Source organism: Empidonax traillii, unplaced genomic scaffold, assembly GCF_003031625.1.
Source record: "Empidonax traillii isolate 1590-97213 ecotype Southwest subspecies unplaced genomic scaffold, ASM303162v1 scaffold383:size710549, whole genome shotgun sequence".
Classification (NCBI taxonomy): domain Eukaryota; kingdom Metazoa; phylum Chordata; class Aves; order Passeriformes; family Tyrannidae; genus Empidonax; species Empidonax traillii.
The window spans coordinates 36,463-47,389 of record NW_020955576.1 but is presented as its reverse complement, the minus strand read 5'-3'; the positions used below and the strand labels follow the sequence as shown (position 1 = coordinate 47,389).

The following is a 10,927-nucleotide window of genomic DNA, read 5'->3' as shown; positions in this document are numbered from 1 at the left end:
GAACCAGGACACAGAAATTCCACTGAAACATTCCCTTTGAAAGCGCTCCCATCAGCCAAACCTGCAGGTGAAAAGTTGCAACACAAGCTGTTGCCCAACTTCCTGCACTGCCTGCACATGCCTGACTTGGGCACCGGACCCAACCTACAGGCACAGCTTGTTCAGTGGCTTTGCAGAAAGGCAACATTTTCTCCCCCTTCATAAGGTACAACCTCATCTTCCAGCATCAGGAAGAATTAGGAACGTTAGAATATTTGGGGCTCGTGTGTGGATTTTTTTAACAACTTAAAAACCAAAATTAATTCAGGAATTCCTTAAGTAATTTTCAGGTTTTTTGGAACCTGGATGTTCCATAAGCTTTAAAGGCATGGATGTGCTCCAGACAACTCAGCTTTCCTAAAGTCTTTTGTCAGAATTATCCTTTATCTGTAAGATTGTTTCATTTCATGCACTCCTCGCACTCAGTCAACTGCATATTCTGGCACCTTTCATTTCCAGCTCTGCCACTCTGCAAGTGTTCGTGACAACAATTTACCCTCCTGTGGACCAGGACTCTCCAGCAGTGGCAGAACTGAAATCTCATTTTTATATTTTTTTTTATTTCCTCTCAAAGTAAAGAATCACAGAATCAGCCAGGTTGGAAAGGACCTCTGAGATCATCAAGCCCAACCCTTGACCCAACCCCGCCGTGGTTCCCAGCCCACGGCACTGATGCCACATCCAGTCTGTCCTTAAACACCTCCAGGAGAATCCACCCCCTCCCAGGGCAGCCCATTCCAATGGCTGAGCAGTCTCTGGAAAGAATTTCTTCCTAAAATCCAACCCAAACCCCCCCTGGCACAGATGGAGGCCAAGCCCTCTTGTCTTACTGCTGGTTCCTGGGAGAAGAGACCAACCCCACCTGGCTCCCCCCTCCTGTCAGGGAGTTGCAGACAGTGCTGAGTCTCCCCTGAGCCTCCTCCTCTCCAGGCTGAGCCCCCCCAGCTCCCTCAGCCTCTCCTCACAGGGTTTGTGCTCCAGTCCCCCCCCGCCCCAGGATCAGGAATGATTCTCCCAAGCACAGAGGGATTTCATTCATTACCAGAAATTGAGAGCGTGATCTTGTTTTCCTAAGACAGGAATTGGAAACAATTTCCTGAGTATTGCCAGGGTGCTGAAGACATAAGTAAGTTGGGAGGAAGGAAAAAAGGCAGCATGCTGAGGCTTGTTCTTGGTCATCTGCCATGGATTCCCCACCCTCTCTCTCCCACCACAGAACCTCAGCTCAGTGCCAAGGGCCACAACAACATCTACCACAGCAGAGATGGCATCAAAGGACGCTGGAATTCTCTCCTCTGCATCAGGCCTTGCAGTGAACACGTGCTCTAGATAAGAGTTCATTCCTGAAGCTTTACGAGGATGCAGTCACACCCTTCGGGATGTCATTTTAAGTGAATTTGACAAGGTAGTAATTTTTTCTTTTGATGGTACAACATTTAACTAGGAAGCAAACTCATGTTCACATAATGTATATAACTGCTTTGCCTAGAAGGGTGCTCTGAAAATGCAGAGCGTTTTGCTCATGAGGACATCTTTATTATAGCAGCTATTTAAGGTGTAAGATCTCAAATAACCTCAGTGCATGTCTGCAAGCACATTTCCTACAGCACATAGCACAGCTTTATTAATATCCTTATCTTCTCCAGGTCGATCCCTGACTGCTTTGGAAAATGTCCTAACCAAGCAGCAGAGGTCAGGCTATAATTTTATCAACAAGATTTTCTAACTAAACCAATGCAAACAAGAGCAGTCACTCTCCAGCTCCCATTTCCTATAAAGCTTATGTAAATTCTGCAACAGGACCAAGGACAAGGAAAAGAAAGAGGACCAGGAGTGTAGTACATGAAGTGCAAAGTGATGAAGGGAATATCACAAATGCAGTCCTGGACACAGCAGGTGAGGGGGAAGGAAGGATCTTCTTTTTGCAGAGATTGTTGCTTCCAGATGCATTACTCAGCAAAGATTTTTTTTTTTTTTTTTCTGGGGAAGAAGAGAAAACTTCCTGCATAGCCATCAATGATTCAGAACTCTCCAGGCAGTTTGTCAAACCCAGCCATTCCCTTCTACATCTTGGACAGCTCCTGTTCCAGCCAACTGGTAACATCCATCAGCATCTGCTCGTCTCCCACCCACTATTTCTGATGTCTTCAAAGTCCTTTCTTTAATATATTCAGGGTGTTTTCATTACATTCTGGGTTTATCCTAAAGCTGAATGCATTCAGGCACAGCTGAAAATGTGTTTCCCCACAAGAATTTCCCTGCTATGGCAGAAATGCAGTTAAAAAAAAATGAGACAGCGAGCACATTTAAACCACCTCTCCCTTGAGCAGTTGGAATATATTCCTCTAGGATGCCTTTGAAGCCTTGCTTTGTTTGAATTCAGGCCCAACAAGACACCCCTGGCCTCAGCAAGAGCTCATGCTGAAACCAGCTGGTAACACTGCCCTCTTGCTGAGGGAATAGCGTTTGTTGCATGGGAATGTCACAACGCCGTCGCTCCGTCTGTCTGTGCTAAAATAAGTTCCAGCTCTCAAAGCCACCTCTGGAAAATCACTACCTGGCAGAATATGTGAGACAGTGACATAGCAGTAAAAAGCCAGTTCTGTTCTGTCACAAGAATGTAGGTCATTGGACACACACATCTCAGTCCCAGGGAAGAGAGGGAGTTTTCTCCCTGCACCCTGCCCACCCAGGAATGATAAGCCACCTGAAAATTGTCCCCTTTAGAAGCAGCTCTGTCCTGAAAGGAGTATTTTTTTGGTAGCTCTCAAGAGTCTAAGCATTTATGTGAGACAAAGATATGAAGTCCAGGAATATTTTTTTTATAGACTAAGAAGTGACTGGGAAAAAAAAAAACAGACAAGCCTTCGAGTACACAGCTCTCCTGTGGGTCTCCTCTTGTGCCAGAGCTCTGCTCTGAAACTATCTCAGACAAAGCATATAAAGTACAATAGATGTCATCAGGAAATGCATTTTCACATTTCCCTGTAGACAGAACCCTCGGTGTTATCAGAAATAGTAGGTTATTTCTCTCCTGAATACAGTACCTCAGCAATTTTTTTATATCTGTTTATGTTAAATTCTGATGGCTGAAGGACCTTATAAATACCAGCATTTTGAAAAAGATATTTCATTCAAACTTGTTCTCTCCATCAGCCCCCAGTTTCCACCCATATGAGAGGGCATCAGTCTCCTCTTTCCACTGGAAGCTGTGTGACAGAGGATGGCAAAGAGTAGATATTTTTATCTTCCTGGTAGTAGTCACTATTTTTCAAAGCTGTCTCAAGGCACTCAGTAAAAACAGTGGTTTGTAAACTGGTGGAGCAAAGGAGCACAAGCTACACTACTGCAACAAAACCCACAAGCTTTCCTGGAACTGAAGTTGCAAACACAGCCACTCTGCCTCTGGCCCAGAGCAAAGCTGTGGAATATCTACTAAAGGGAAGAATGAAAATGCAGAAGCGAATACAGGGGGTTTAAAACTGGGTACCTTTGAGGAGAGTAGAGAAGTATAAAGTTTAAATATTATATACAGAGCATACATATGCAGCAGTTCTGTTCTTAGACGTATTTAAGTTTGCTTTAAATATTTATGATCAATCACCCTTTTTTGCACTTTGCAGAAATAAACTCCACACTTTCAAAAACTTCAGTGGCAGCTTGTTCTAAATTTGAAGAGTCATTTCACCCCTACAAACAGGGGAAGTATTCTGTGAATGTCTACTTTTGCTTCCAACTGCTTCACACCGTACTTCAGTATCTCCAAGATCATTCCTTTCTCCATCCCGTTTAGCATCCCTTTATCTCTCCTTTTGCTCCAAGTTGGATGTTAAAATTTAATATCTATCTAAAAACCCTCAAAGCACCGCAGGAGTGGACAAGTATCTCCATTTTACAGATGGGTGGTTTTGTCCAAACTGGCAATTCAAGCAAAAGATTTTTAAAAGCATCTAAAGCTGCAATTCCAACGCGACATTTAAAATTGTTATGGTGACATAAGGCTTATAGCTCTCCCCAGAACGGAAATATTCTTTTTATGAAGAATCTGGTGCAAGTGACAAGGCAGGGTCACTCTGCTTAATGGGAAGTTCAGAACGGAAAGGGAAAAACAAAAAAGCTGAAAACTTACATTACAGGATGCAAGAGCTGAAATGTGCACACCCCCCCTCAGGCCCTGAGCCAGAGCAGCTGCCAAATTCGAGCGTAAGAAACTCCACCCCCTTCAGCAGGACTAGTTACAGGGACAATTACAAGTCATTCAGATGAAGTAGTCACTCAGATGGCAGGAATAAAAGAAACAATCGATATATCCTGGTCACTGAATGTCAGAACAAACTCAGAACAAGGTTTCCAGTCCCCTCTAAACGGTGCTCTGAGCTCTGCACAGCTTGTTTGGCTGCCCTTTGAGGGGTTACCAAACAGCTTGGGGATTTGAGAACTTTCCACAATTTAACACTAATGAGGCAACAAATGCTTTATAATCCTAAGCATTTCATTAAAAAATGATTTGAGAGACCTGCAAAAGCGACTCTTTAACCTTTGTCTCCCGTTTCTCCCTCTCACCTTTAGGAAAAAGGAGAGTTAATTCCTGCTCCCTCACTGAGATGCTTCCATATTTATCTGCAACAGGAAGGGTGGCACTTCCTGCACACCCTGGGATTGGAGCAAAGGCTGGATGCAAATGACCACGAGCCCTCATGCAGGGCATTTCACTTTTAGTGTCCACGTGTTTTTTTAACTATCATGCCACCCTAGCCCAGAGTCACTTACCTACTTCACCAGTCTACTTAGGCAGCAATATTTTGCTTTAACTTTCCTGTGAGGGAGCCAAAATTAGTGCCTCCACTGAGGTTCAGCCCAGGCAAGTGCTGGCCCTGCTGATCACAGCACCTTCCACACACACTGACTCCAAGCAGGGGAAGCCACAAGGATGTCCCGTGCACTTGGAGCTGGTGACACATCAGACTTTTAGTGTAATAAGGTGCTGAAATTTGAGTGAAAGCCAAAGAGCTCCAATCCATTGCAGAATCAATGACAGAACAGTTTCAGAGCCAAAGAGAATCACATCCCGTGTAAATAAATTACCCTAGAACCTAATGCTCCCAGGGAAAGAGACACAAGAGAGGAAGGGCTACTGAGGCAAATACAGAGTCAGAGAAGAACAGGCTAAAGTTAAGAAAGCAGTTACATCTGTACCTGGGAGAGGAGGATATTCCCTTTCTCTTTGATCATTCCTCCTCTCTTGGCACAATGGGATCCTGAACGGAGAGAAAAGTAGAAGCAGAACAAGGGGAGGGTTTGGGGAATGTCTCTGAAAGCAGCAAAGTTCAGGTGCGTAGAGGAACAGTGCTCAGCTGAGGGTGACGCTGAGCGCGGGTGGGCAGGGAGATGGCAGAAATGGAGAACAGCGAGGAAGGGAGCCTGGCCATGGCATTTCCTCCTGAGACTCTCCAAGGAGGAAGAGTAGGAGTAAAGGAAGTAGAGGCTGGGAGTGGGAAATGGGGCCTCTGGGAGGAAAGAAGGAGGCAGGAGGGAAGAGGACGGACACTGTGACGCAGAAGGGCAATGAGGTGAGAGCCATGAGTGGCAGGGCCAAAGCTACAAAAGCAACTGCTGTGAAAGCTGCCCAGCTAAGCAGCTAAAATGCATTATCCCCTCTTGGGAGGAAAGGTAGGGAGAACAACTAAGGTCATGCCCAGCTTATTACAAATGTTAGGCACATACAGAGATCTGCACTGTCCCCACACCTGGCAAGGGGACAAGCTGCATTCATTTCACATTATTTGAAAGTCCATCCAAATCTGAATTCCTGCCAAGTTCAGGAGGTTGCCAGGGTTGAGATCTCGGTTCCAGCCCACTTTTACAAGTTGAAACAAAAAGAAAACAAAATATGGCTGCTTAGACAAAAGCCCTTCCAAGGAAATACAGCTTTATGGCTTATCTGTGCAGAGCTCAGTGGTTTAGCTAGTCAATGCGAAGCCAAGCAGATACAAACAGCTTTGAAGAAAGCAGATTTCCTTAAAACTTCCACAAGACGAACTCATTCCCACAGTTCACTTTTAACTGGAACCCAAGCTCCCCTCATTCCTCTCTCCCAGCATCCCTTACCTCCTCCTCCAGTTTCACCACCTTGGCCTGAGCGTTGTTCAGGGCCTGGTCTCGGATCTCGATGTGTCTCCGTTGGTCCTCGTTGGTGGAACGTGCAGCAGCCAGTTCTATTTCCAGTTTCTCCTTTTCCCGCTGCGTTTCCTTGTCTGTGAAAGCAAAGAGAGAGTTATCAGTGGACAGCACTTGTCTCTGCCCAGCTTTCAGGAGTTATTTTCACTCCAGAGGTGAAGGAGAGATTGCACTGGAGCTTCTCACAGGAGAGAATGCAAATCTAGGGCTAAGGACAGAAAAAAGGACATGGCTTTCCAGGAAGAGGAAGACTTAATAACCCTGAAAAACAAGCATGGTACCTTCAAGTAACAATGTGCCACAATGATAGTAAGAAGGAATAGAAGGTGCATCACTTAGTACAGTTAGTCAATGAGGTAATTTGCTGTGATTATGCAGATGGTTAGTGAAACTTGGCACCTCTTCACATCTGAGCTTTCAGTGGTGGAAAACAAACTGAGTAATTGTAATATCTCAGGCTGGGGAGAGAGATGGCAGACTTCTGTGCCTGAAAAACTTGGGCTCCTTTTTTTTTTTCCCACACTGACCTCACAAACAGGAAGGCTGCTCTGCCCAGGGCAACTGCCCCTTTTCAGAGGAACCCCCAGCTGTCCCACTTTGCTGGCAGTACCAGCAGAGGAGTCAGAAAACAAATGACCAATGAGAACTCCTGAGTCTTCCCCTTAAAAATGACACCCTGGGCCAGAACTGAGGCACACACATCTGTTTGCTCACTGCTCAAAGCAGACCTGCAGTTTTGCCCAGCACTGAGAGTTCACCTCTGATGCTTTAAAGCCACCCCAAGCACAGCAGCTCATCCTTTTCTGCTGCTCTCCAGAAAGAGATGAATCACACTGAAGCAGCAATGCTGTTTCAGGAACAGGGCAGCTGCCTTCATAAAAAAATAAATAGGATAAAAATAATCGTGGACTGGAGAAATTATCACGCAGGGGTGTAAGGCAAAGCCACGAGGCAGAGTTGATGTCCTCTGTATATGCTGTCATTCCCAGCTCAAGTCAACCAGCAACAACGATAACATTAACCCACTTGCTGGATACATAACCACAGAATACTCCCTGGAGTGATCTACACCCAGCACTGATGACACCAGAGAAACTGCATTCCAGAAACCAATATCCCACGACAAAGGAATGAGGACAAGGAGTGGAAGGCCTGAAAAACAGGAACTAGGTGCTGGCTGTTGGGACAGACTGCATAGGGAGTACATGGGCCCGTTTGTGCAAGCATGTGCATAACTATATTTACAGGACCACAATTACTCCCTTTCTTCTGCCAGCAAAAAGCCAGGAGCAAAGCTTTAGCAACGTGGAGAAGCTACAGATTCCCTTCTGGTGGGGAATCAGCACAGCCCACACGCAGGTTGCAAAACAAACCTGTCCACCAACAGCAGCCAGAACTCTGCAGAGCAAACCCTGACTGCAGCTCAGAGCCAGCCCATGACACAAGACACGAGGACAAAGGCTAACATCACCTGTCTGGTTTTTAATCCATCTTTGCCCAGCATTTCTCCTCCACCCAGGAACGAGTTGCTGACAGTGTGAGCACATTAAAATGTGCTGCAGAGACTGAGCTGCAATGAGACAGGGTGGCATTGTGCCAGCAGGTATCAGTCAGTGCCAGCAGGCTGTTTGTTAATCTCTAAGTGCTTGCAGAGAGCCTTTTGGAGTTTTGGTGCAGAATTTTCCCCAGATGAGAACTGCTTCACTCGACAAGTGCCTACAGCACTCCTGGAAATGCTGGGACTGATGAAATGCAGCACCATGGCTTCCATGTTCCTCCAAAAGGAGAAATGGAATGGGAGGCCTCACAGCTTTGACCTTCCCACCTCTTTGGATGTACCTATGAACCTCAACGTCCACCCAAACCAGCCTGAAAGAGAGACTAAACCCACAGACTTTCCACTGCCACCAGGAGTTTGGAATTCACCCCCTGACAGCCATTTGTTTGCAAGGTAAGCCACAAGGAATAAGCTGAAGATGATACAAGACAGGAATACCAGCATTTGTCAGAGCAGCAGCAGTGTGTGTTGCACTACAGAAAAACTCTGTTTTGCAATTTTATTGTGCTACCTTTTCATGTAACAATTGGAGAAGACTGAGCCTTGTCAGGAGGGTGGAGTACACTATGGGATGAGAGAAAAGTTGGCTCATCACAATCAGCCTCAAGACATTTCAGTACAAAGGAAAAGCAGCATTTCACATCCGTCATTTTGGTTTGCCTTGTGATAAATCCACTGCTGTGGACAGAATTCCTGACCTTCATCCAGCCCAGCAGACTGCAGGAGTGTTCATCCTCTTTATTTTTGCTGAACAGGATAGGGCAGGGGCAAATAAAAGAGGAAAGAGTCAGGAGACCTAGCAGGCTCCAGTCCCACTGGCCTTAACTCACGCCAGGACTCCTGTCATCCTGGGAAGGTTTAATTCCAAAGCTTTCAAGGAATAAAACAGGTGAATAAAATATCCTGTAAAATATGGGGTAAACATTAATTTTACAGTTTAACTGCAAACTTCCTTTGCTCCGAAATCTCTAATAAACCCCATCAGATGGACTTTACATACTGACAGAAAAGGAATCCTTGAATCCCTCCTCCTTTCTCCAGTGCCAGTTTTGGACTGCCACCGAGCCCATTTCTGTCCTGCTAATTAACCTGCTGCACTGCCCTCCGTCCCTGCAAGGCTGGAGCTTTCCCCTGACCCCTTGTGACTGTGTCACTCACTTTGTGCAAAGAGCTGAGAGATGGTTTTCCGATTGTCTTCCGAGCCCTCGAACTCCTTCTCCGCCAGCTGCTTGTTGGCCGTCTCCATCCGCTCTGCGAAAATGGGCAAGAAAGGCAAACTAAAGAACTGAAAACTTTCACGCATTAAGTTACATCTGCTCAGGGCACTTCTAATGGGGGAAATGGATCTCCTAATTCTACACAGTCTATAATGAAAAAGCCCTTCAGAAGCTGGCACTCACTTTTGAAATGTTTCTAATTATGCCCTTGAAGAAATACGCTCAATGAGACAAAACAGGTTAAATATAAAGTTCCAACGAAATTACTTTAAACCATTAAAACACAGAAGAAGTTTGGGTTTTCAATTTATACCTTTATTTCTTCCACACAAATCTCACCACACAATTAAAAGATTCTCTTATAATTACCCACTAAAACGTAACAGAAGATTAAATCACTGTTGTCCAATTACCTGACTTGAGGGAATAGTGTGAAATGCTAAGGACAGCTTAACAGCTCTGCTGCTTCAAGATGCTAGAAATATGTATCAGTCCAGGAAAATTAGAATGAAATGCGTATGCTGTGTTGTACTCTGAGGGAGATTAATTATTGCAGGCGTTTGTTTACTGTCCTTCTCCAGGGCACTGGGCACTGCATGGCTTTACCTCCTGGATGCAAAATAATTTCTGGGAGCAGGCTCTTAGCAAGAGGCACGGGGGCAGCGACATGCAGGACAATCAGAAGGTTTCCATAAAAAAATTAAACTTCAGTTTAAAAGACTGTTTGTGCAATCGTGGATGTTTTTTCACCTTCACCTCTTCAACTAATGCTTAAACTTTTACTCCCGTTAAGGTCAAACACCACTCAACACCACGCTCCCCTGCCAGCCTTCATGCTGCTTCAGCCTCTTAGCAAGAACCAGACACTAATAACAACTCACTCTGCAAAAGGAAGGGAGATCCAAAAAACCAGATGCCTACACTGATAAGGAATGACAAGACCTGCAGGAAGAACAGACAGTCTGCAGTTTGTATGTAAGTGCACGAGGGTCACCGGACAGGAAATCAAGTGAACACGCCTGGTGTGGGATTAGGCAGTCAGCAAAACCTCTTTCCATTTGTGTAAACTGAACAAATTGTACAAATTATCTCTAGGATAGAAGACATGAGAGAATTCCAGGCTTGCATCTGGTTTATGGTATTTGGCTTATCACATGCTTCTTGTCAATGAGAAACAGGCTGGAAATGAAAGACTACAGCACTCTCCTAAACCTGTTTTTTCCATTCTCCCAGCAAGTGCTTCGAATCTCCAACTACTGAACAGTCCTGAGGATCCCATCATATTCTAGTTGTGTCAGACCCAGTGAATTCTGCAGCAAAACACTCTCCTGCCAAGTACGTATAATAAACCCAACATCAATGGAGAGAAGTTTTACTTCATTTACCTCTTAGATCCCTGTTGAAATCATGAAGCCTTCGAATTTCTCCTTCCAGTTTGTTTCTCATGGCCTTTTCCAGGGCATCCCGCTTCGAAGAGGATTTCTCCAGGTTTTTGTACGCCTCTGAAACTTGCTGAATTTCTGTTTCCAGCTGCAGAGGAAGTGAAAACAAGCACTTACTATTTTATCCCTGACAATATTCATTCGGTCTCAGACAAGAGATTACTTTCTCTCACATGTTCTTTATTGAGAGAAACCTACACTTAGACACTAAGTAAAATGACAGTCTGGATCCATCTGTATAAAGAATTTCAGTGTCTGAAATAAAGTTCTGGACCCTCCTTCTAGACTCTCACTCTGTTTCCCCAGTGTGATGGGAACATGGATATAGCAAACTGAAGAAGTGCAAACATAATCTGGTTTTTTTCCCAAGGCTGGAGCAGTTTGACACTACAGTTAGTTTGGGCAAAAAGCATTTATTTATTTATATTTATAGTGCAAGATCAGGTAAGTACAATTTAAAAAAAAAAAAAAAAAAAAGAGGCAGATCAAACTAT

At 44.8% G+C, this 10,927-nt stretch overlaps 1 protein-coding gene across 3 annotated transcripts in view; it reads right to left on the bottom strand.

Annotated features, from left to right (window-relative positions):
• The window catches only part of AMOT (angiomotin), a 55,644-nt gene that overhangs the window by 9,714 nt on the left and 35,003 nt on the right, over positions 1–10,927 (bottom strand). For all 3 annotated transcript variants that reach the window (XM_027893138.1, XM_027893139.1, XM_027893140.1), the window contains exons 5-7: positions 10,377–10,521; positions 8,933–9,025; positions 6,148–6,293 (exon numbers count right to left, since the gene is read on the bottom strand). In XM_027893138.1, coding sequence (XP_027748939.1) covers positions 6,148–6,293; positions 8,933–9,025; positions 10,377–10,521 — 384 coding nt within the window. The remainder of the gene's footprint in view (positions 1–6,147; positions 6,294–8,932; positions 9,026–10,376; positions 10,522–10,927) is intronic.